This window comes from Ornithorhynchus anatinus, chromosome X1 (assembly GCF_004115215.2).
Source record: "Ornithorhynchus anatinus isolate Pmale09 chromosome X1, mOrnAna1.pri.v4, whole genome shotgun sequence".
NCBI classification, from domain to species: Eukaryota; Metazoa; Chordata; class Mammalia; order Monotremata; family Ornithorhynchidae; genus Ornithorhynchus; species Ornithorhynchus anatinus.
Genome location: NC_041749.1, coordinates 18146778 through 18173599, shown reverse-complemented (window position 1 = coordinate 18173599; position 26822 = coordinate 18146778). Strand labels below are relative to the sequence as shown.

Genomic DNA, 26822 nt, shown 5'->3' with positions numbered 1-26822 from the left:
TGCCACTCTCTCAGAGGCAGCAGGACTTTTTAAAGTCTTTGTTAAGCATTTACTATATGTATCAAACACTCTTCTAAGCCCTGAGGTAGGTACAAGTTAATTAAGTCAGATACAATCCCTAAGTAAGAGGGAGAACAGGCATCCCCATATAGCTGAGATGCTGCCTTGTCTGAGGTTTTGTGCTGCAGTATCTTTAACGCATTTCCTCTATCTTCCTTACTTTGGATTCACCATTTTGGATTCACCATGGATTCTCCTGACCTGTCCCACTAAGATGAGTTAGGTTGAGGCAAGGAAAGCTTCAATGTTAGCCATATTTAAATTAAGGTAAAAAAAAAAAATCCTTTAGATTTCTCATATTTCAGAGCACTAATGAAACATCCAAATAGGCATGGAAGGAATTATTCGGCTGTTTTCATGTTTGTTCCTTTACAGAGTGAACATTTCAAGACCAGATCAGCTTCCCCTAGAAAACCAGGGAGCAAGGCACCAATGCTGTTGCACTGTATTTTCCCAAGCATTTATCATAGTGCTCGCAATAAATATCACTGATTGACTGTATCGCAGACCAGATAGCTATTCTCTGTCTAGAGTGGTGTAAATATCACCTGTTCTCTAGTGTCCATTTACATGCACATTGCTATCGACCAAGGCCCCAAGAGATCAATCAATCAATCAATCATATTTGATGAGCATTTACTGTGGGCAGAGTACTGTACTAATCACTTGGGAAAGTAAAATACAATAGAATTGCCAGTACTTTCCAAGCGCCTAGTACAGTGCTCTGCACACAGTGAGCACTCAATAAATACAACTGAATGAATGAATGAATGAACCTTAACCACAGGGGTTTACAGTCTATAGGGGGAAAAGATGGAGCTCTCCTCTGGAGAAGAAAAAAGCACCAACACTAATTGCTGGATATTTATACCCTTCTTAGGCTGTAAACTTCATTTGGGTCAGGCTCATTTGTTGTGGGCAGGAACATGTCTACTGACTCTGTTGTACTGCATTCTCCCAAGCACACAGTACAGTGTTTGACACAGTAAACACTCATAAATACTACTGACTGATTGACAAAAAGCAGCAGGCTTTTAAAAACACACCAAATCTGTTATCAATTATTCTACACAAAAGAAATCCCATGATTTGGAGCACAAAGTCACACAAGAACAGAACAAAATTTCTCTACCTCCCTGAATAAAACGTCGCACTTTCTGGGATTCCATATACAGATCCATAACCAAGGGGTCATTAAAGAATATTTTCCCTAGAATATTTTCTAGATTGTTAGATTATAAACCCAGGACATGAAGTATATCTTGTAGACCTACTGCACTCCCCAAAGTGCTTAATACAGTGTTCTGCAAATAGAAGATGCTCAATAAAAGCAGCGTGAGAGAAGAGAAGCAGCGTGGCGCAGTGGAAAGAGCACGGGCTTTGGAGTCAGGGCTCATGAGTTCGAATCCCAGCTCTGCCACTTGTCGGCTGTGTGACTGTGGGCAAGTCACTTAACTTCTTTGTGCCTCAGTTCCCTCATCTGTAAAATGGGGATTAAGACTGGGAGCCCCACGTGGGACAACCTGATTCCCCTATGTCTACCCCAGCGCTTAGAACAGTGCTCGGCACATAGTAAGCGCTTAACAAATACCAACATTATTAATAAAAACCCTTTGACTGACCTTAGGAGTCCCTTCGACTGACCTTAGAAGTTCCGATTTCAGAACAATAATAATAATTGTGGCATTTGTTAAGCTCTGTTTGCTAAGCACTGTGCTAAATTCTGAGACAGATACAATACAACCAGAACAGACACAATCCCTGCCCACCACGGGGCTCATGATCTGAGTTCTCCCCTTGATTCTGAGGATCACACCTGAAGCCAGGGCGATCCTGACGAAGGCTGGAATCCAACTGATTTCTCTCTCCACTTCCATTTTGCTAAAATGAAAACTCTTGAAAAAAAGAGTTCCCACAGTCGCTTCCGTGATAACACAACCACACGGGAAGAAAGCTTTGCCACGTAAGGCCGCGTTATAGGAAGCTAAGCCTATTCTCAGATCACGGAGAGTGTGGGGGCTTTAAGAATGCTAGGTTAGTCAGGTAAATTGCACTAGGTGTCATATAGTATAATGTATTTTTCTGGCCTTAGGCTTTAGCAGCTCAGTTGCCGGCTTCAGCTATTAATAGCTGCTGGTGCATAGTGAGTTGCGGCTTAGAAGCCTGTACTTTCTCAGACAGCCAGATGGAGAGCATACAAGAGGGAGACTGGTGATGGTTTTTTCCCCCCAGTTAGAAACTAGACAACACTAAAAATATAATCGTCCTGTTTCATTGCTTCCTAAACTTTCTAGTTCATTCATTCGACTGTATTTCTTGAGTGCTTTCTGTTCACTCATTCAATCGCATTTATTGAGTGCTTACTGTGTGCAAAGCACTGTACTAAGCACTTGGGAGAGTACAATATAACGATAATGAGCTCACAGTCTAGAGGGGGAAGCTTACAATCTAGAGGGGAATTCTAGGAAATTTTTGCTTTTAATTCTCTGATCTGGGCCTAAACATTCATGTGATTTGGTATTCCTCAGGATTTTCAAGTCACTCTATACAGAGATTATAAAGAGAAAGTTAGCCAGACAGCTTAAAAGTCCCAGTTCGGGAAGATGGAAACATATATTAAGAACTGAAAATACAGTCTGGCAATTGTCCACAGGAAATGGAAACATTTTGAAAAATATCATTCTTTTTCTTCCAAAAGAAAAATTCTCAAATCCCAAAGGATTTCCTGAAGTGTCTGAAAAGACAGGACCAAAAAAAAGCCAAAAGGAAATACAGACCAAGGAGCTAAAGTCAGCAACTGATCTTAGCCAGTTCAGGGGAGGTAGTTGGGTATGAACTCACCCCTTGGCCTCAAATTCAAAGCAGGAGAGCCTGACCCTTCCTCACAGCTTCCAGGAAAGAACAGAGATAGATAAGGATAATTCTGCCTTTACATCCATTAGGATGACACTTTGTAATTTAGAATAATGGAGGCCTTTTGATCTGAGTACATTTATCCACGGATGCCTACAAGTAAATTGAACATCCCATTGGCTGCCATACCCATTAATTGGTGAGGCTGAAAGACCTACATCTTGGGAGACCAGACATCATTTACTTCAATTCAAATAATTCAGGTTTCCCTTTCTCCTTCTCCCTCTCTCTCCCTCTCCCTCATACACACCGACACACACACACACACACACAAATAAAAGTGCTTGCTAATGAAATTGAAAAAAATACACTCATATTTGAAAGATGAGGTTAAATTGAATCTCTGCATTTTATCTGCCCTGAATAGAAGCAAGAATGCTAGAATAAGGGGACTTGAACACAAAACTGGTTGCACAGAATAATACTGAAAAACTAGATTCATCATCTAGGCTCACTTAGGTGCATGCAAATTTCAGTTCATTTGCTGTTGACTGATTTACTCCTTATACCTGGGCTTACTTTTAACTATGATCCCAGCCACACTTCCATTCAGTTGCCACCTGTAAAATGGGAATTAAGACTATGAGCACCATTCGGGACTGGGGATGTATTTACCCTTCCTTGGGAAAATCACTTCAATCTTTGTGCCTCAGTTACCTCATCTGTAAACTGGGGATTAAAACTGTGGGCCCATTGGTGGGACATGAACTGTGTCCAGCCTGATTACCTTGAATCTAGTGCTTAGAACAGTGCTTGGAACACAGTAAGAACTTGACAAATGTCATTTAAAAAAAATCAATCAGATTTATTGTGCATTTAGTATGTGCAGAGCACTGTACTCAGCACTTGGGTGTGAACAATACAGCAAAATAAGCAGACACGTTCCCTGCCCATAGTCACTTTCTGGAATTCAATCCGTGGTATTTACTGAGATTTTACTGTGTGCAGTGCACATACGCAGCAATTTGGAGACGATAATACAACACAGTTGGTAGAAATGTTCCCTTCCTGCAATGGGCTGGCAACCTAGAGGGAGAAAAAGACAAGCGGTTTGTGGCTGAAGTGTATGTGGTTTTAAATTGTACTGTCTACTGTTAAGGTTCTGAAACCTGAAGGAAAAAGGAATTGTGCAGGATCTAGGGACTGATCATCTCTAAAGCTCTTCAGGAATGTTTTCTGAGAAATCTATATAAATAATTTACTTTTCTCCCATTCTTTTCTCCCATTCTTCATTTTTTTAAATAGTATATGCTTCCTCTATGCTGGTCACTGTATTAAGCGTCGGGGTAGATACAAGATAAGCAGGTTGGACACAGTCCATATCTCACAAGGTCTTCACAGACTTAATCCCCAATTTACAGATGAGGTAACTGAGGCATACAATAGTTAAGTAACTTGCCCGAGGTCGCACAGTAGACAAGTGGCAGAGCCGGGATTAGAAGGCCAGTCCTTCTCACACCCCAGCCTATGCTCTGCGCTTTGGAGTGTTTTTTCAGTAGTGATAACCCCGATGTTGACTGAGTGACCATTATGACGATGATGATTATGGCACTTACTATGTGCCAAACACTGTTCTAAGCACTGGGGTAATTAGCTTGTCCCACCTGGGGCTCACACTTTTAATTCCCATTTAAAGATGAGGTAACTGAGGCACAGAGAAGTTGTGACTTGCCCAAGGTCACAGAGCAGACAAGTGGTGGAGCCAGGATTAGAACCCATGTCCTCTGACTCCCAAGTCCGTGCTCCTTCCACTAAGCCAGGCTGCTTCTCTGCAAGGCCCTGAACTGAGTGGAGTTAACACAGCAGAAGCAGGGAATACTATCCTTTCCTCTGAGAAGCTTGGCAGAGAATGTGCCTGTTATATTGTTATACTCTCCCAAGAGCTTAGTACAATGCTCGGTTCCCAGTAAGTGCTCAGTAAATACAACTGATTGATTGAATAGAGTCAAGTGGCAGAGCCGGGATTAGAACCCATGATCTTCTGACTCCCAGGCCTGTGCTCTAACCACTGAGTCATGCTGCTTCTTTGCTAAGCAACCTAAAGAATGTGGAATACACTTGCCACAACAAGAAATACTTCTACGCATCTATTCCTCACAACAGGAGAAAAGGAAAGAACAAGGGAAAAAAAAAGAAAAAAAAATCATGCTCACTGAATTAATTGGTTCATTTAAATATACAAACACAATTGTCTAAATAATATTTTAGATTACCATTTTGTTTCTTCAATGAGAGTGAGAGAACCCCTGCTGACTTCATGCTAATTATCAATTCTTTTATGTGATTCTTTGAAAACAACAGCCCCCAAATTTATAAATGCAGGATTGTGAAATACCCTCTTCTGACACACCATCTGCTCCAGAATAGTCCATTCAAGTCATGTGACAAACATCAATATGCTTGATGCTTTCCTATTTTGCAGAATTAGTGAGTGAGTGTACTTGGGGGTTGGTCGGGAAAGGGTGTCAGAAACTAAAATAGAGTGGCGATTGGCACTCTTATTTGGATAAAGGCACAGTTTTTAAATCTGGGGAAAATTGAGCCAAACCTGACAGGTTGAGTTATTTATCCAGTCTGCTAATCCACTGCATTGCCAATTGTCATTCAGAAGCAGCCCGGTCTAGTGGATAGAGCATGGGCCTGGAAGTCAGAAGGACCTGGGTTCTAATTCTGACTCCTCCACTTGACTCTATTCAATCAATTGCATTTACTGGGCACTTACTGTGAGCAGAGCATTGTACTAAGGGCTTGGAAGAGTACAACAATAGAACAGGCACATTCTCTGCCCACGAGTTTATAGTCTAGAGGGGGAGGCAGACATTAATATAAATAAATTACACGTATGTACATAAATGCTCTGGGGCTGAGGGAGGGGTGAATATAGGAAACAAATCAGGGGGACACAGAAGGGAGTGGAAGAAGAGGAAATGAGGGCTTAGTCAGGGAAGCCTCTTGGAAGAGATCTGCCTTCAATAAGGCTTTGAAGGCGGGTACAGTGATATGCATGTCGGATACACGTCAACCCCCTCCTCAAAAATCTCCAGTGGTTGCCTATCCACCACCGTAACAAACAAAAACTTCTCACTCTTGGCTTTAAAGCTCTTCATCACCTTGACCCCTCCTACCTCTCCTCCCTCCTCAAATCCGCCAAACACTCTTCCCCCCCTTCAAAGCCCTACTAAAGGCACACCTCCTCCAAGAGGCCTTCCCAGACTAAGCCCCACTTTTCCTCAGCTCCTACTCCCTTCCGTGTCACCACGACTTGCTCCCTCCCTGCCCCACAGCACTTATGTATATATGTATATATCTATAATTCTATTTATATCGATGTCTGTTTACTCTTATTGATGTCTGTCTCCCCACCCCTCTGGACTGTGAGCCCACTGTGGGCAGGGATTATCTCTCTTTATTGCTGTATTCTACTCTCGCTTACTTGCACACATTAAGCGTTCAATAAATACGACTGAATGAATGAATGAGTGAATATGAAGAGGACAGGTGTTCCAGGCCAGAGGCAGGTCGTGGGTGAGAGGTCGGCGGTGAGATAGATGAGGTCAAGGTACATCTGAGCAGGTTGGCATTAGGGGAGAGAAGTGCGTGGGCCGGGCTGTAGTAGGAGAGCCGTGAGGTGAGGTAGCAGGGGGTAAGATGATTGAGTGCTTTAAAGCTTCCTCCAATTACAAGATCCACAAGTAGGTCTGCTCTGTCATCAATCCACAGATTAAACCTACTCAAATCGGCTTTGAAGCAACCCTCCTGAAATTCTGACAGCGGGACTGTCTCCCGCCCCCTCGGTCCGGCACAGGCCGACTAGAACAGCGGTGCAGGTTTGAAGGTGATTCCGACAAGGCACTTCTACAGAAATCCCAAGCCACCCTTGACTGGTCTATGAAAGTGAGAACGACTTCCTTCTTGAAAGAGCTCTCCAAGGCATGATTTGATGGAAGCAGAATGAAGCAGAATGCCCACATTATGTAAGCACCTTGTAGGCAGTGACTGCATCTACTAACTCTAATATACTGTACTTTCTCAACCACTTTGTACAATGCTCTGCACAGAGCAAGCGCTCAGTAAATACCTATTGTTTGCCTATTAACCTTCGCACGAAACAAAAACTCCTCACTCTTGGCTTCAAAACTCTCCATCACCTTGCCCCCTCCTACCTCTCCTCCTTTCTCTCCTTCTACTGCTCACCCCGTACGCTCCGCTCCTCTGCCGCCCACCTCCTCACCGTCCCCCGTTCTCGCCTATCCCGCCGACGGCTGGCCCACGTCCTCCCGCGGTCCTGGAATGCCCTCCCTCCTCACCTCCGGCAAACTAACTCTCTCCCCCTCTTCAAAGCCCTACTGAGAGCTCACCTCCTCCAAGAAGCCTTCCCAGACTGAGATCCCCTTTCCCTCTGCTCCCCCTCCCTTCCCCCCACAGCACTGCTCATTTGCATATATTATTACCCTATTTATTTTGTTAGTGAGGTGTACATCCCCTTGATTCTATTTATCTTACTAATGTCTTTTTGTTTTGTTCTGTTTTGCTCTGCTGTGTCTGCCGTTTAGACTGTGAGCCCGCCATTGGGCAGGGATTGTCTCTATCTGTTGCCGAATTGTACATTCCAAGCGATTAGTACAGTGCTCTAACTAGAGAGTCCGTGCTTCCAAACAATATAAAACAGTACCAACCTCTTGAACCTGCACCAATTTTTAGTGCCGTACCTTAGAAATAGTGTGGTGAAGTACAAAGAGCACCCAAGCCTGGTAGTCAGAGGACCTGGGTTCTAATCCCGGTTCTGCCATTTGCCTGTTGTGTGACCTTTGGAAGGTCACTTCACTTGCTGGGCCTCAGTTTCCTCATCTGCAAAATAGGGATTTAATGCCTGTTCTCCCTTCTACTTAATAATTAATAATAAAAGTGGTATTTTTAAGTGCTTACTAAGTGCCAAGCACTGAATTAAGCGCCGGGGTGGATACGAGTAAATCGAGTTGGACACAGTCCCTGTCCTGCTTGGGGCTCACTGTCTTAATCCCCATTTAACAGATGAGGTAACTGAGGAACACAGACGTTTAAGTGACTGGCCCAAGGCCACACAGCAGACCAGCTGGGGAGCCAGGGTTCGAACTCATGAACCTCTGACTCCAAAGCCCTTGCGATATCCACTACGCCATGCTGACTGTGAGCTCCGCAGGACAAGGACTGAAACCTATCTGATGATCTTACATCTATCTTGCACTTAGGTCCAGTACTCGGTGTATAGTAAGAGCTTAATAAATGCCATTAGTATCATCATTATTAGTATGATCAATAATTCAGAATAGCTCTTGCAGGCCTTTTAATAATAATGTTGGTATTTGTTAAGCGCTTACTATGTGCAGAGCACTGTTCTAAGCGCTGGGGTAGATACAGGGTAATCAGGTTGTCCCACGTGAGGCTCACAGTTAATCCCCATTTTACAGATGAGGTAACTGAGGCACAGAGAAGTTAAGTGACTTGCCCACAGTCACACAGCTGACAAGCGGCAGAGCCGGGAGTCGAACTCATGACCTCTGACTCCGAAGCCCAGGCTCTTTCCTCTGAGCCACGCTGCTTTTCTGACCTCGTGACTAATGACAAGCTTTGATGAAGCCCTGCTTGAAGCCACTTCAGGGTATTACCATTTCCTGGCAACATCAGCAGCAGACTGCACACCAATTCTTGGCTGGGACTTTTTTTAATAATTGTATTTGTTAAGCGCTTACTATGTGCCCTATCTTGATTACAAGACCATCTAGTTGGACACAGTCCAGGTCCCACATGGGGCTCACAGCCTTAATCCTTATTTTACAGAGAGACTAAATGAGGCACAGAGAAGTTGAGTGACTACTTGCCCAAGGTCACACAGCAGACAACTGGCAGAGCCAGGATTAGAACCCAGGTATTTCTGATTCTCAGGCCCATGCTCTTTCCACTAGGTTATGTTGCTACTCTGACTTTGACACTGCATTGCTTTCGCCAACATACCCAGATCTGTCGCCACTTCTATCAGTCGATCAACAGGATGTATTGAGCACCTACTCTGGGCAGAGCACTGTACTAAGCACTCGGGAGAATCCCCAGAAGATGGAAGACATGATCCCTGTCCTTAATGATCTTACGCTACTCTGAGGGACACAGATACAAAACAATTTACACATAGAAGGAAGAAGAGAATGGAAAGCTGGATGGGTAAATCAATACTTAATTAGTAGAGTAGGTAAATTGATATGTACAAAAGTACTGTGGGTGGCTGTGAGTGCATTCAAGTAATTGCTAAAGTAGTTCCAAAGTGCTGAGATGGTAATTGGGAGGATATGACCCAGAAGGAAAAATTAATTAGGGAAAACCTCCTGGAAGAGGTGAAATTTCAGGAGGGACCAGCTTTTAAGAGAAAGCTGCAGTCTGGCAGATTTGAAGGGAGGGAAGTTCAAGACAGAAGGAACCTGAGAAGCAGCGTGATCTAATAGATAAAGCACAGGCCTGGAAGTCAGAGGGCCTGGGTTCTAATTCCGACCCTCCCATTTGCCTGTTATGTGATTTTAGGGAAGTCATTCTAACGTCTCTGTGCCTCAGTTTCCTCAACTGCAAAATGGGAATTCAATACCTGTTCTGCCTCCTACTGAGACTGTGAGCCCTGTGTGGGACAGGGATTGTATCTGTTCTGATTATCAGGTACCTACCCAGGTACTTAGTACAGTGCTTGGCACAGAGTAAACTCTCACAGGCCCGCAACCTTTGTGTCATCCTCGACTCTGCTCTCTCATTCACCCCACACATCCAATACGTCACCAACACCTACCGGTCTCACCTTCACAACATCGCCAAGATCCGCCCTTTCCTCTCCATCCAAACGGCTATCGTGCTGGTACAAGTATCCCAGCTGAATTACTGTGTCATCCTCCTCTCTGATCTCCCTTCCTCCTATCTCTCCCCACTCGAGTCTATTCTTCATTCCGCTGCCTGGATCATCTTCCTGCAGAAACACTCTGGGCATGTCACTCCCCTCCTTCAAAACCTCCATTGGGTGCCTATCAACCTTCGCACGAAACAAAAACTCCTCGCTTTTGGCTTCAGAACTCTCCACCACCTTGCCGCCTCCTACCTCACCTCCCTTCTCTCTTTCTATTGCCCACCCCATACACTCCCGTTCTCTGCCGCCCACCTCCTCAACGTCCCCCATTCACGCATGTCCCGTCGACCCTTGGCCCATGTCCTAACGCTGTCCTGGAATGTCCCCTCTCCTCACATCTGCCAAACTAACTCTCTTCACCTCTTCAAAGCCCTACTGAGAGCTCATCTCCTCCAGGAGGTCTTCCCAGACTGAGCCCCCCCTTTCCCTCTGCTCCTCCCCTCCCCTTCCTCCCTCTCCTGCCCTCTGCTCTTCCCCCTTCCCCTTAGCACTGTGCATATTTGTATATATTATTTATCACCCTATTTATTTTGTTAATGAGGTGTATGTCTCCATGATTCTATTTATCTTGATGTTGGGTTGATGTTGTTTTGTTCTGTTTTGCTTTGCTGTCTGCCTCCCCCGTTTAGAACGCGAGTCCGTTACTGGGCAGGGATGGTCCCTTATCTGTTGCCGAATTGTACATTCCAAGCACTTAGTACAGTGCTCTGCACATAGTAAGCGCTCAATAATACTACTGAATAAATGAATGAATTAAATAAGGGTAGCCTGCAAAGAATGAAGAGTGTATATTGGGATGCAGTGGGAGAAGGGAGTTGCTAAGGAAAAAGGAAAAAACTGGTGGAGTGCTTTTTAGTTCTTTAATGCTATTTAAATGATTTTTATGAGACAGGCACTGTCCTAAGCACTGAGGTAGGTACAAGCTAATCAGGATGGACACAGTCTGGGTCCCACATGGGGCTCAGAGTCTTAATCCCCAATTTGTAGACGAGGTAACTGAAGCACAGGGAAGTGAAGTGACTTGCCCAAGGTCACACAGCAGACAAATGCGGAGCCAGGATTAGAACCCAGGTCCTTCTGATTCCCAGGGCCGTGCTCTATCCACTGGGCCATGCTGCTTAAAGACAACAGTCAGGAATTTCTGTTTGATGCGGAGAAGAATGGGTAACCAAAGGCGATTTTTGAGGTGATGAAGGGTGCCAGATGACATTTTAGAAAAATGATCCAAGCAGTAGAGTGAAGTATGCACTACAGAGCACTGAAGGGAGATCAGCAAGAAGGCTTGTACAGGATTCTAGCCAGAAATTGCACCGAAATAGTAGCTGTTTAGATGGGGAGGAAGGTGTGGATCTGGAAAAAATAGAAGAAAATTCAGAGGATTTAATGACAGACTAAATTTGAGAAAGTGAGGAGTCAACGATAACATTAAAGTTTCAGGCTTCAGAGGCAGGGAGGTTAGTGGTGCCCTGTTGCTCTGGAACATGGGTCTCTGCATCTCTGAACATCATGACAGTCCTAAGGAGAAAGCCAGGTTCCTGGAAGTCCAAGAATTCCCCTCTCAGGAACATCTGGAGGCTTCCAGGGATCCTGCACCACCCTGGAAAGGCACTCATTAGAGCAATGAAAAATATGTTGCCGAGTTGGAACTTCATCTTTCCTTAACTAAGCCACCTATCTTTATCCCTTGTCTGAGGAAAAAAGAAAATCTTGACCTAAGTCTTTTCTGAAAGGAGAGGGGGAGAATTGGGGTGGGGAGGGGGAGAGACAAAGGGAGAGATGGGGGAGGGAGCGAGAGAGAGAGTGTGTGTGCGAATGTGTGTTTGTGTGTACACACACATGTAATTGTCAGAACAGGGACTTCTATTTGCCTTTGTCCACTCTCCCTTGTCTGGTCTAAGGACAGGGAGGGAATGGGGAGAGTCGATCAACAATTAACATCTCTGGATCTCAGTTACCTCATCTGTAAACTGGGGATTAAGAGTGTGAGCCCCACATGGGCCGGGGACTCTCTTCATTCTGACTGACTTGTATCTACCTCAGTGCTTAGAACAGTGCTTGGCACACAGTAAGCATTTAAGTACCATGACTATCATTAGTAGGTACCTACTCTATACGAGATGTTGCATTAAGTGCTTTGGGGAGTACAAAATTTCTAGAAACATGATCCCTGCTCACAAGAGGCTTATGAAACAAGGAAGGGTACGGAACTGGGGATGCGGTAGTGGGGCGGGAGGGTGGGCTGGGATGGAGTGGAGAGGGACTTGGGCAGATCTGCAGTCATGGAGATCGAAGCACAAACCACTTCATTTAGAAGAGATTTTTCCCCGGCTTTCATACTGCCGGGGAAAGTACTTTGGCAAGCCCAGATCTTCTGAAAATAACATTGCTCTTTCAAACCATTTCTACACCTTCTCATCTTCAGAGCAGTTTGAGATCTTGCCATGGATGTGGAGAGTATTATTAAACTAGGACTCTAAAAAGGTGGAGGACAGCTTTATCTATATAGTCTGAAGCATTGCTGGCAATTCCCGGTAATATATATCTCAAGCTTGAGCTCCCAACTTGATGGGGAACGCACAAGTTCAGCTCGATACAGTGGCATAGAACAAAATGATTGGAAGTGTGCCCAAAATACCATTACATTTTCAGCTTCAGCATTTTGCAAAGTAAGGGAGAGTCAGACCTATTAAGCCAGGGTGTCCAATGCAGAGGCCTTGTAATGCTGGCATTTTAATAATAATAATAATAATTGTATTTGCTAAGCACTTACTATGTGCCAGGCACGGTACTGAGCGCTGGGGTAGATACAAGAAAATCAGGTTGGACAAAGTCCCCGTCCCACACGGGGCTCACTCTTAATCCCCATTTTACAGTTGAGGTAACTGAGGCCCACAGAAGTTTAAGTGACTTACCCAAGGTCACACAGCAGACAAGTGGCAGAGTCAGGATTAGAACCCAGGTCCTGCGGACTCCCAGGCCTGCACTCTTTCCACTAGGCACTTCTGCTTCTCCGTTGGATAATATCACCCAATGGACAGGACCCACCCTGAGGGACCTCCACTAATGGCGATGGGCCACACCCCAGCAGATTCCCTGGTACGAACATCTGTGGTACTTGGCTCTGAGCCCATCCCAGGAACTCTGACATTTAATAACAATAATAACGTTGGTATTTGTTAAGCGCTTACTATGTGCAGAGCACTGTTCTAAGCGCTGGGGTAGATACAGGGTAATCAGGTTGTCCCACGTGGGGCTCACAGTCTTAATCCCCATTTTACAGATGAGGTAACTGAGGCCCAGAGAAGTTAAGCGGCTTGCCCAAGGTCACACAGCAGACAAGTGGAGGAGCCCGGATTAGAACCCTCGACCTCTGACTCCCAAGCCCGTGCTCTTTCCACTAAGCCACGCTGCTTCTCTAATTTTGCGCCTCCTTGATTAATCCAGGGCATTTCAGGATTGGGTCCTCTTCCTCATTAAGCCTGACCTCCAACCCTACTTCTAGCTTGGGGAAAGGAGGTAGTGGGAGGTGGTCTGGGAATAATCCTCATGATCAGTAAACCTGGAGTTGAGGAGGATGATGGTGGTGGGAATAGGGAGCAGAGTTGGAGAGGAGCTAAATCAACCAGCCTATCCAGAATCAACAATTCCCTCGCTTTTCTCTCTCCTCCTCTCCGCCCGCGACGTGAGGCATACGCAGACACTGTGACACAGACCAAACTGCCTTGTCTGAATTGTGACAAAAATCCCAAGTTGCTCTTGTACTGAACTCAAGGATGAAAATATTAAAGCCATTAAGCTGCAGGTAGGATATGCTTAGATTCTATTTCCTTATTCTGAATCCTGCAGGTTGCTTCTAATAAACCCAATACCAACAATCCATAAACATCTACTGAGCTACTGAATTACATAACTAGCTAGTGAGGAGAGATCTTTAAACAATGGACATAGGTCTTGCCCTCGGAGACCTTGAATTTGAATGCCATTCATGTTTCCAAATCACTTTCACATCCCTGTCTCATTGTGTCTTCCCTCACTCATGTGACAGAGGCACATTCTATCTATTCTATCCCCATTTTACAGACAAGGAAACTGAGGCACAGAGAAGTCCCATAACAGGCCACTGTCAGAGTCAGGGGTAAGACCCATGTCTCCTGACTCCCAGACTCGTGCTCTCCTCACCAGACCTCACTGTCGCCCGATCTAATAGGGGAGACGAGTGAGACAAAATACAAGTCTCCATAAACAGTAATAATAATAAAGTTGGTATTTGGTAAACGCTAACTATGTGCAGAGCACTGCTCTAAGTGCTGGGGTAGATACAGGGTAATCAGGTTGTCCCATATGAGGCTCACAGTCTTCACCCCCATTTTATAGATGAGGTAACTGAGGCACAGAGAAGTTAAGTGACTTGCCCACAGTCACACAGCTGACAGGTGGTAGAGCCGCATTTCGAACCCATGACCTCTGATTCCCAAGCCCTTGCTCTTTCCACTGAGCCACAGCTCTGGGTTTCCAGTTGATGGCTCTGACCCCTTGAATCGCATTAGACTTGCAGGCTCCCCTCTGTCTAGCACCGAGCACCATCCCTGGGAAAAAGTATATAGTCTGGGCCCAAGAGATGCAGTCTCTCTCCCAGGGCCAGGAGCGGATAAGACAAGGCCGGAGCAAGGACACAGAGACTGAGGGACTCAACCCTCATTCGAGCGTTTAGTACAGTGCTCTGCACACAGTAAGCACTCAATAAATATTACTGAATAAACGAATGAAACTGTCCTGACTGTGGCAAGGCAACAAACTCCTTATAGTACTAAAAGAGTAATCGGGCTGCCTTAAGCCTGGGAGGCCTGGTGGAAAGAGCACAGGCCTGAGAGTCAGAGGACCTGGGTTCTAATCCTGTCTCTGCCACTTGCCTGCCACTTCACTTCCCTGTGCCTCAGTTTTCTCAACTGGAAAATGGGGATTTAATACCTGTTCTCCCTCCTACCTAGACTGTGAGACCCATGTGGGACAGGGACTGTGCCCGACGTGATTATCTTGTACCTACTTCAGAGCTTAAGACAGTGCTTGACACATAACAAGCACTTAAATATCACTAAAAAAAAGTTCTCACTTCACACTTGAGCTTCCATTACCCTGATCCCTCCCCGACTACCCTCTCTTCCTCCCCCAGAGCAGAGGGGGCTGGCATCTGAGCCTCGGTGGTGGCTGAAGGTTTCCCAGCCTTGACGGGGAAGGAGATGAGGAGGAAGGACATGGGGGAGGAACATGCGGAACTGCCTCTCTGAATGGGTCACCCCCAGCAGGGGGAGGGAGAAGGGGGATGGTCCAGGTCCAACAGAGCAGAACAGGAAGAATGGAGTGGTAGAGCTCTCCAAGGAGCTTTCCGAGGGCTCAGCCCCATCCCTCTATGGAAGGTCAGCACACAGAGTCCCATGACCATTAAGACCAAGCCCTCTGTCAGGGAAGTAGCCAGCCAGGAAGGTGCACCAAGTTCAGCAGGAAATGGATGTGGAAAGGGACGCTGCATCCTAACATTGTAAAACCCTCCAGGCCTGGGTGGATACCCCTGGGGGTCAGGGGTCCAAGGGGTGACTACTCATTCCAGGTGTAAAGACAGCGAGCTGGTATGCTGTCGGCTGGGTGGCAATTCTCCCCTCCAACCAGACAGGCATAATTGGTTTTGGATGCATTCAAACATGGCAGGACACGGTGGGTGTAGAAAATATGGGTAAATAAAGGGGAATGAACCATGGGAAATGGTCTTGACCCTTTAAAGGGAATTTTGCCCTGCATTTGACCCCAAGACCAAGAAAAACAGTGCCTTGTATGCGCTACAAGAGGTCATGGGTTCTAATCCTGCCTCCGCCACTTGTCTGCTGTGTGACCTTGGGCAAATTACTTTACATCTCTGGGCCTCAGTGACCTCCTTTGTAAAATGGGGATTAAGACTGTGAGCCCCAACTGGGAAAGGGACTGTGCCCAACTCGATTTGCTTGCATCCTCCCCAGGGCTCAATACAGTGACTAGCACGTAGTAAGTGCTTAAAAAATACCACAATTATTATTATTATTAGATGGTTGCAGCAGCTCTGCTCCGAATCCCACATCCAAATGGAATTAATGAGAGCAGAGCTGAGGGGCTTGAACCCCAACACTCCCAGGACTGTGTCGCCTGTCCTGAGTCCAGGTGGGAAAGTTGGCAGGGACAACGTCCCATGTTTGGAACTATCCCAGACAAAAGGAGGACTTACAGATTGTTTAGCCTTCATCTGTCGCTGCTCCTGAACTTCCCTCACCATTTATACCCTCTTACTACCACCACTCCCTGAACCCTGAGGGATGACGTGTGCACTCATTTCCAGGGACCTAGCCCTCCTTCCATTTTGGAAAACTAGGTTCTCTTTATAGGCTTTATCTTTCCCGAGGACACAGCTGCTCGGAAAAGTGAGGGTCTCCTATATTTTGGTGGCCTGATGTCCGAACTCCCTGAGAGGTTGATGATACAGGAAAGAAAGTCTTTCATTATTCTGGCATTTGGAACTTCAATTCTACCTAGGATGACTGGGATTCATGGGCAGCAGGGTACTGCCTTGATTTATTGACAAGAATAACAATAATAATAATGGTCCTTGTGAAGAGCTTACTAGGTGCCAAGCAACTGTCCTAAGCGCTAGGGTAGTACAAGATAATCGGGTTGGATACAGTCCCTGTCCCACATTGGGCTCACAATCTTAATTTCCATTTTTTACAGATAACTGAGAGCCAGAGGAGTTAAGTGACTTGCCCAAGATCCCGCAGCAGACATGTGGCAGAGTCAGAATTAGAACCCATGACCTTCTGACTCCCAGGCCCATGCTCTATCCACTGCGCCACGTTGCTTCCCTACCATAAATGGCAAAATATGAACGGCTCACTCATTAACCAAACTCCTTCCTTAGTCATTAGCCCCACACTTGCTTCCAGAAAGGTCACAATAGAGAGTACCTCTCTCATTTCTGGTAGTTAGGAGCATGCACAGAAATCTATCAATCTATCTATCAATTACTCAACAGTATTTATTGTGCACTTATGTTCAGAGCATTCTTCTAAGCACTTGGGAGATTACAATACAACAGAGTTGGCAGTCACGTTCCCTTGCCCGCAATAAGCTTAGAGTCTAGAGGGGATCACATTTTTACATCGGCAATGCTTTCTAGCCTTAGATTTGTGAAAAATAAAAGTAGCTAAAGAGCCACCACCTACCTTCTCTAATATAGAATACTAGTGCCTTGATGTAGTTCCACCAGTGCTTTTATTTCTAAAACACCCCTATTATGCCTGTCACCACTATTTCATTCATCATCTTTCACTCAGATGACTTCTGTTTGAGAACCCAATTGGTTTCTTGAGTTCTGCTCTGCCAGTTGAGTATAATGGCTCCTCCATAGGAGGTCAGCTTCCACAGCGATTGGCTCCTGGGATGAACAGACCGGCTGCTAGGGTTTGGGCAGTGAAAAGGTTGACCATGGCAAGACGTGAACGGCAAGACCAGAAACTGCTCCGTGGAGGGGCAGTACTCCAGGCGGGGCTGAATGCTAGTTGTGCTTGCGGAATCAGAAGGAAACCTCCAGGAGGGGTTTCCTCCTTTGGCTTAAAGGGATGGGATGGAAGCTGTGTAAAGGTGAGGAGGAAGAGAACCAGGAGAGGAACAAACTCCCTGGAATGGACCAAGGAGCCACGTAGAGAACATTGTTAACTATCCTTCTGAGAAAGCATTTTTTCATATGATTTCTTATTTTCTTCCTGTAACATCTGGCTGATGACCAGATAGTTACTATCTCCAAACAGAATACCCAATAGAAGCGAACCTTATTGGCACCAGATTAAAAAAAAAATTGACTGTTCAATCCAGGATTTTGGGGGTAGCATGGCGAAATTTACTCTGAACACAAAAAAAGCAAGCAGACAGCAATGCCCACATTTTCAAGCAGGGCCAATCTAGGAGAATGAAGCGGAAGACTGCAAACACGTATTAAGTCTAGCCCAGAAATTGGGTTTTTCTTATCAATCAATCAATGGCATTGATTGAATGCTTACTATGTGCAGAACACTGTACTAAGCGCTTGGGAGAGTACAGTACAGTAGAATTAACAGATGGAATTTTAAGGAGCAATTTGGTCTCACTACCAACCCCGATGCTCCTTGCAGACTCTGAGCCAAAAGTGGGTCCTGAAGACTCAGAAAACCTTCAGGAGCCTCACACACGGTCCGCCCCAGAAATTCTTGTGCCAACTCAGAACATTTCAGTCAATCAACCTATATTTAAGTACTTTCTTGCACAGAGCACTGTACTAAGCGCTTGGGGGAGTAGAATAGTACAGATTTGGCAGGCACGTTCCCTGTCCACAAAGAGTTTACAGTCTAGAGGTTCCAGGTTTTTCCTCATACCTTAGACGCTCTCTGTGAGGCTTAAAGTCCATTCTCATTGTCCCTTTGTCCAAACATCATTCAAGGGGTTGGGGAAGAACTTCCCACCTTCACTCTCAGACATGAGCTGCCTTTTGGGCAAACCCTTAGGAGAATCTGGAGACAGCCCAAGGAAGCCAATCAATGAGCCTGGTGCCACAAGACTAAGTATGGAAGCCCAGAGTGAGGCAGTTTGGATGTAACAAAACCCACCCATTATCCACTCTCTTTGGATTAAACTAGTTTGAAATACTGAGCACCGTCAGTCTGGAAGGGGTGTTCGAGTTTGCTCAAATTCTTTTTCTTTACCTTGTCTCTAACTGCTGGGCAGTTCACCTGCTATGGATAGAATAAATCTTTCTTTTCCCCCCACTTATAAACAAACTTGAGAAGATGATCACCAGCAATTCCAAAACTACAGCAGAGTGTCCCAATGCTAATTCACCTTGTTGTCCCTCTCATAGCCTCTGCTGCTAAGGGGTTTTCAGATTCAAAAGAAATACTGCAATTAAAGGGTCAGAGCTGGGGCTCGGAGATTTAGTTGTAGCAATAAAGAAGGGGTAGCAGTTGTTTGTTTTTCTTAATGAATGGGGAAATTGAGAAAGAAAGAATCAATCCTTGCTTGGGAAGGCAACACAGAGGTAATGGTGGTCCAAGAGGAACTGAAGAAAACACCTACTCAGTGAGTTCCTTATGGACAGGGATCATGACTACCAACTCTATTGTACTGTACTTTCCCAAGCGCTTAGTACAGTGCTCTGCACACAGCAGGTGCTCAAGAAATACCAACAATTGATTGATTGATTGGGCTTGCTGAACCGAATGGGGGACTAGGCCCTCTGTAAGGTGCAGCAATGAGACTACGGAAGAAATAGAAGAGTGATTCAGTGAGTCCCTAAGACATCTGAGTGTGTCTGGAGTGATTTTCAATTATTCAATTTTCTGAAAAATATCTGTCAGATGCTGCAAAGCCAATGAAAACCTTCCATTTTATCAGCTCTCTGTGTCTTTCTGGGTCCATCTTTGAGCCCATCACCGCCAGGTACTTCAGACTGCGTTTTAAGAGTAGGAAAATGGCAAAGAACCCCGTATGAGAGGAGATACAGGTTTTGTTGAAGGGATTTCACAGAAGGGTTTGAAACTGTAGAAATAGGTTGAAGTGACTTGTCCCTCTCTATAAAGTAATCAATCGACTGCATTTATTGAGGATTTATTGGGTGTAGCGCCCTGTACTAAGCACTTGGGAGAGTATTCAATCATTCAGTAGTATTTACTGAGCGCTTATTATTTGCAGAGCACTGTACTAAGTGCTTGGAATGTACAATTCGGCAACAGATAGAGACAATCCCTACCCAATGACGGGCTCACAGTATAAATGGGGGTGACTGACAGCAAAGCAAAACAGAACAAAACAAAAACAAGACAACATCAAGATAACTAGAATCAAGGAGATAAACACCTTATTAACAAAATAAATAGGGTAATAAATAATATACACAAATGAGCACAGTGCCGAGGGGAGGGGAAGGGGGAAGAGCAGAGGGTGGGAGAAGGGGAAGGGGAGGGGAGGAGGAGCAGAGGGAAAGGGGGGCTCAGCCTGGGAAGGCCTCCTGGAGGAGGTGACCTCTCAGTAGGGCTTTGAAGAGGAAAAGAGAGTTACGATATAACAGAGTTGGTAGACATGTTCACTGCCTAGAATGAGCTTGCGGTCTAGAAGGGGCGGCAAACATTAATATAAATAATAGGAATACATATAACGGAGATCTACAGAAGTGCTGTGGGGCTGAGGGCGGGGGGGAATAAAGTGTGCAAATCCAAGTGCCAGGGCGACGCAGAAGGGAGTGAGGAAAGAAGAAACGAGGGCTTAGTTAGGGAAGGCCTCTTGGAGGAGACCCGCTCTTAATAAGGTTTTGAAGGTGGGGAGGGTGATCATCACTGAAGTAGTTCTTGATTTCCTACCTTCTCTTGGGTCATACGAAACCAGAGATCTGCCTCTGTCCCCCTAGCTCCTCATCATCAACAACACTATTTACTGAACATCTTCGTTCAGAGACCTGTACTATAAATACTTAGAGAACATTCAGTAAAAGTTTAACATGATCCCTGCCCTCTAAGAGGTCAAGATCTAATAGGGGAGACAAGATAAAAACTGCTAAATATGCAAGTGATAATAAAGAAGTGAGAAAATAGATACAAACGAGTAATTAATAAGCAGACAAATGTAAGATGCCGAGGGGATGCGTGTCTCCGGGAGGAGAAGGAGTTTTGGGAGGACTCTGAAGGACAGATGTGTGCTTAGCAAAGTTGAGGGAGAAGGGAGCAAGGCATGAGCAACGAATGGTCAGAGACACAGAACCATAAGTGAGATTAATTAGGAGGTTTTCTCAGGAGAAGTGTAGAGCGTAAGCTGGATGTAGTGAGTCCCCACCTAAGAGGTACCATCCTCAAAGTGGATGGTCAAGAGTTTCTGTTTTATGCAAAAATAAATAGGGAGCCATTTGGAGGTTTTTGCGTTAGCGGCGCGATGAACTCCAATCAGCGTTTTAGAAAGTGGATGTGTCTGTAAGGGGAAAGAGGGATAAGGACGAGACTGAAGGTGGCAAGACCGGCCCTGCGATAGCCACGGAAGCAGTGCGGCCTAGCAAAAAGAACACGGGCCTGGAAGTCAGAGGACCAGGGTCCTAATCCCGGCTCTGCCACTTGTCTGCTGCGTTTGACCTTGGGCAAATCACTCTGCTGCTCTGTGGCTCACCTGTAAAACGGTGATTAAGACAGTGAGCCCCATGTTGGACATGGACCGCGTCCAACTTGATAAATTTATATCTAACCCAGCGCTTAGGACAGTATCGGACACAGAGTAAGTGCTTAACAAATACCATTTAAAAAAAGGAGAAAACAGTAGAAACGAAGCTATTTTATGGACCCTGAAAGTAATATCTGTCCCATGCCCATTCGACCAAACCAGGGAAACTTCTATATCCTCTCTGGTTATGGAAGGGCCCGCTCTGTGGCAGAGAGTCCAGTGCAATACGAACAATAAACCCGCTGTTTCTTCGCAGCGTGAACACGGAAGAGCTCGCCCGATGCCACCAAACGAGGAATGATCTCCCCCTTTCCAACCGATCGGATGTCCCCATGAACCCCTACTTTCATCCAATCGTATTGACTGGCGCTGACTGCGTGCAGAGCACTGTACTAAGCCCTTGGGAAGCACAATTCTGCAACAGATAGGGACCATCCCTACCCGACACCGGGCTCACCGTCTTATCGTGGGGCTGCTCAAGCCCCGCCCTGGCCCATCTCCCCCTCCTGCCCTTTCCAACTGATCAGAGGTCCCGACGAACCCCTATTTATTGAGGGGCTGATCAAAGGCCCCTCCTTAAAACCGAGTGACTGACAGCCAAGGGGTGGCACACACACCTCTCAAGAGTACACGGATTTCATGTGTCATTCTGTCAAGGCCGGCTGGGTTCGGCCTCCTGGGAAACGCCTCTGAAAGTCCATCTGTCTGCACGATGGACAAGATAATAATAATGATGATGATGATATCTGTTAAGCGCCTACTATGTATCAAGCATTTAGAAGATGCTGCAACTAAAGCCTAACACCTACCCTGGGGCTTCCTGGATTCAGAAAGATCCGATTTTTCCTTTCCTTTTCCCAGCTTGCACAGTTCTTGGAATCCTGGATGTGTGCTAAGAATAAACCCTTATTTTCCCTGACGGTTGGGTTGGGTTTTTTTTTTTTTAAATCTCCCTTGGCCTGGCATCCTCTGCAGATAAAAAGAGGGGTTTGGAGGGCTGCGGGGGAGGCGAGCCGGCCTGCTGCCTGCACCGATGGAAAATGTAAGAAGGTCAAAGGCGGCAGATGGGGACACCGATCCAAGGCTCCGGCTTGGAGCATCCCAGCCCTGATTCCCGAGGGATCCGCCCTCCCGGGGGGGACGACACTGAAAGCCGTCCCCGGCTAGAGGGGACCCCTCCCCAAAACCCTTTCCCTGGGCCGCCGAGGACTGGAGGACTGTTGCTGGTAGCAACGCATCCCTGGTCCCGCAGCCCTGGCTCTGCAACCCTGATCCCGCATGCCTGGCTCTGCAACCCGGGCTCTGCAATCCCGGTCCCGCACGCCTGGCTCTGCGATCCCGGTCCTCTACGCCGGGCTTTGCCACCCAGGCTCCGCAACCCGGGCTCTGCAATCCTGGTCCCGCACGCCTGGCTCTGCCACCTTGGTCCTGCATCCCGAGCTCTGCAACCCTGGCCCCGCACGCCTGGCTGTGCCACCCTGGTCCCGCCCGCCTGGTTCTGCCACCCTGGTCGTGCATCCCGAGCTCTTCCCCCCTGCTCCCCGCACCCCGAGCTGGGCACCCCCGCACTTGAGCTCCCGCCCGCCCGCGGCCCGCCCCCCGTCCTGCGCGGGGGGGGGGGGGGGGAGCGGTACCTTCGGTGGCATAGCTGTGGTCGCGCAGGAAGCTGCCGTTGATCTTGCGGGGGTCGGTGTCCTCGGGCTCCATGGGCGGCGGGGCGGCTGTGGCGGGGACTAGAGACCCGCAGCCCAGCGCCCATCATCCCGCCCCGCGGCCGGGCGGCGGGCACGGGGGGCGCCCAGCACGCCTCCTCCTGCTCCTCCTGCTCCTCCTGCTCCGGCTGCTCCGGCTGCTCCGGCTCCTCCGGCTCCCGGGGCTCCTGCTCCCGGTGCGGGGCCGGTCCTGGGGGGGGGGGGGGGGGAGAGGGCCCGGGCCGAGGTGGGCGGTGCAGCCCGGCGGGCTGGGGCTGGGGCTGGGGCTGGGGCCGGGGCCGGGGGCGGGGCCCGGAGGGGGCGGGGCCTCCGCTGCAGCGCGCACAGGCTCCGCCCCCTACAGCTCCCGGCGCCCAATGGGAGGCCGCCCCCCGCCCGGGCCCCGCCCCCCGCCCCGCCCCCGCCGGCCTCCCCATCCCCATGGACACGGCTACACACACACACACACACACACACCCCTACATAAACTCACAGACACGCCCAAACACACCTGCAGACACACACACACACACACACACACACACACACACACACCAGGCACCTCCCCGCAGCTGTCAGGGCGCCATGCCTTCTTGGGGAGCCAACGCAGGCTTACTCTCTCTCCCTCTCTCTCACAGACACACACAGACACACCTACAGACTCACCTACAGACAGACAGACACACACACACACACACACATCAGTCACCCATCCTCCCCCCCAAACTCAGGCACCTCCCCGCAGCTGTCAGTGCGCTATGCCCTCTTGGGTTGCCAACGCAGGCTTACTCATTCTCTCTCTCTCTCTCACACACACTCTCTCTCTCTCTCACACACACACACACACACCTACAGACACACCTACAGATACACACAATCAGTCACTCCCCCCGCCCAAACTCAGGCACCTCCCCGCAGCTGTCACTGTGCCATGCCCTCTTGGGTTGCCAACGCAGACGTACTCACTCGCGCTCTCTCTCTCTCACACATACACACACACACACACACACACAAAGACCCAAGGGTGATGTACAAACACACAAACTTATAGACTCACATACACACCCCCACATACACATACCAGTCACCCCCAAACTCAGGCACCTCCTCTCAGCTGTCAGTGCACCATGTCCTCTTGGGTAGCTAATGCAGGCTTTCTCTCTCTCTCTCTCTCTCTCTCTCTCTCTCTCTCTCTCTCTCACACACACACACACACACACACTCACCCAAAGACCCAAGGGTGATGTACAAACACACAAACCTATAGACTCACATACACCCCCCCCCACACACACCAGTCACCCCCAAACTCAGGCACCTTCTCCCAGCTGTCAGCGTGTCATACCTTCTCGGGCAGTCAACGCAGGCTTACCCTCTCCCCTCCCCCAACACACAGACCCGCAAACACACACAAAGACCCAAGGGAGCTATACAAACCCATAAATTCACATTCACACATACACACACACGCACACATATCCGTCACCCACAAACTCAGGCATCTACTCACAGATGTCGTTGTGTAATGTCCTCTCAGACATCCAAGGCAGGCTTTCTTTCTCCCTCTCCCTCACACACACACACACACACACACACAAAGACCCAGGGGAGATGTACAAACACATAAATTCACATTCACACACACGTGTCACACACAAACCCAGGGGCCTTCTCACACATGACAGAGCGGCACACCCTCTCAGACATCTGAAGCGAGTTTACTCACCCACAAACACAGGCACACGCAAACACCCACAGACATACACAAAGACCCTGGGGAGATATACAAACACGTAAACTCACATTTACTCACACCTCAGTCACCTACAAACTCGGGCTCTTTCTCACAGACGTCAGTGTGGCACACCCTCTTAGACCTCCAAGGCGTGCTTACTCATACCAACGCACTCACACACTCTCCTCATATCTCGCTGCATTTTGGAGCGACCGTGGCTAGGTCAGTCTGAAGTCAGAGGGCCCGGCTAGTGGGTATCATGTTCCCTGGTGCAATATAGGAAAACACTTGGTTCTTTGCCAGCCGGCTTTTCCATGTTATTCTTCCCCTCTAAGCAAGGTTTCACCAGGAGTGAGGGTCTGGGAATGAAGACTCCGGGGTAACGGGGGGTCTACCCTCTTCCTGTATCTCCGATTTCGGTCCCTCTTTTAAAAATACTGGCTCCCACCCTCCTCCCGTTCCTTCCTACCATCTTCAACCTCTCACTCTCCGATGGCTCTTTTTCCTCTGCTTTTGATATATTTGACAAAATCTACCGTATATTAATCCATCCGTCAGTCAGTGGTAATCACTGAGTACTTACAGTGTACGAAGCACTACGCTAAATGTTTGGAAAAGTCCAGTACCATAGAGTTGGTACACATGATCCCTGCCCACCAGGAGCTTACAGTCTACATGGGCTGACATTCTTTCTCCATCAGTCGCTCAGTCAACTGTATTTACTGTGCACTTACTGTGTGCAGAGCAATGTACTAAGCACGAAGGCACTGTAACGATATAACAGGCACGTTCCCTGTCCACAACCACCTTACAGCTTACATCAAGTGCCTCATCAGTAAAATGGGGATTCAGTGCCTGTTTTCCCTCCTATGTAGATTGTGAGCACCCTGTGGGACAGGGACTGTGTCTGATCTGATTAGTTCATAACTATCCCAGAACTTTCTACAGTGCTTGGCACATATGACGTGTTTAAGAAATTATCAGTAGTGGTGCTAACATTTGGAAACGACATAACGGAGCTTAATGATAATAATAACGAAGCGCTAGCGTTATCTCATTCTCCCTTCAATCTGCAAGACCACAATTATTCCCATTTTTGAGAAGACATTCTCTGATCCATCTCCATCTTCCCAGGGATCATGTCAATTAAAGAACCGCCTTTAGCACTCATTTCTATAGACTTATACTCAGTTCTTGCGTACGCAGGCTACCCCTAGTTACAATCATCCTATAGCTGGCAATGAAAATTGTTTGATGAATCAATCGATCGTATTTATTGAACACTTACTGTGTGCAGAGGACTGTGCGAAGCACTTGAGAGAGTACAATCTAACAATATAACAGAGTAAGTAGACACGTTCCCTGCCCAAAATGAGCTTACAGTCTAAAGGGAGTTTCGAGTCTAGAGGGAGTTTATAGTCTAGAAGGAGCTTACCATTTAGAGAGAGTTTACAGTCTGTATGTTTTACCCTAGGTTGCAGGAACCCCAAGATATTACTACTCTGTGGATACCTCCTGTATTATTTGGTGCCTTATTCCATGTATACACTCACCCACCCCGACATCCTGTAAGTAAATCTCTCCTTGCTCATTCCCCCTTGAGCGAAGATTAAGTAATCAGCCAGGAATGGATCTTGGAGGAAGCTCTGTCCAAGTCTGTGTCGGATTTTCCAGGTGTTGAAGAGAGCCTGAACAGATAACCAGAGAAGTTGTGGAACTTGGGAGGCAACTTAAGTTAGAAATGGATGCTGCAGATGTTGATAAATTGATTGCATACCATTCAGATAAATCATTGTCCAAAGAGGATCTCACCGAACTCAATGAGCATTTGCACAAAGTGCTCATTGGCACAGTGAGCATTCGGCGTCATTGCAAAATGCTGAATTCAACCAAGTAGTACTCTCCCCTTAGACCGTGAACTCACTGTGGGCAGGGAATGTGTCTATCAATATACTGTACTCTCCTAAGTGCTTAATACTGTGCTCTGCCCACAGTAAGTGCTCAATAAACACAATTGATTGACCGATCGATTGACTGATAAGTAGTAGCTATGGCTTCTTCAGTACCAGGTAAGAGCTTCCGACTGAAGAACGTTTGTGTCGCTTATCAGCAAGGTGGATGAACTTATCAATATGACTGAAGAGTTCAAGTACCCAGGGAGGTTCAAAAAGGGTTAGCCTCCCCAAAGGAGGTTTAAGACCAATCAGTCAATCATTCAATCATATTTACTGGCGCTTACTGTGTGCCGAGCACTCTACTA

General features: G+C 47.2%; 1 protein-coding gene across 3 annotated transcripts in view; it reads right to left on the bottom strand.

Moving 5' to 3' along the window:
* PPP2R2B (protein phosphatase 2 regulatory subunit Bbeta) overlaps nt 1–26822 on the bottom strand; it is a 190194-nt gene that overhangs the window by 118166 nt on the left and 45206 nt on the right. The window contains exon 1 of one of the 3 annotated variants that reach the window (XM_029051309.2): nt 22771–22992. The exons of the other annotated variants lie outside the window; for them this stretch is intronic. Within the exon in view, the coding sequence (XP_028907142.1) occupies nt 22771–22843 (73 nt within the window). The 5' untranslated portion in view covers nt 22844–22992. Of the gene's footprint in view, nt 1–22770; nt 22993–26822 lie in introns of those variants that run through there. 3 annotated transcript variants of the gene reach the window in all.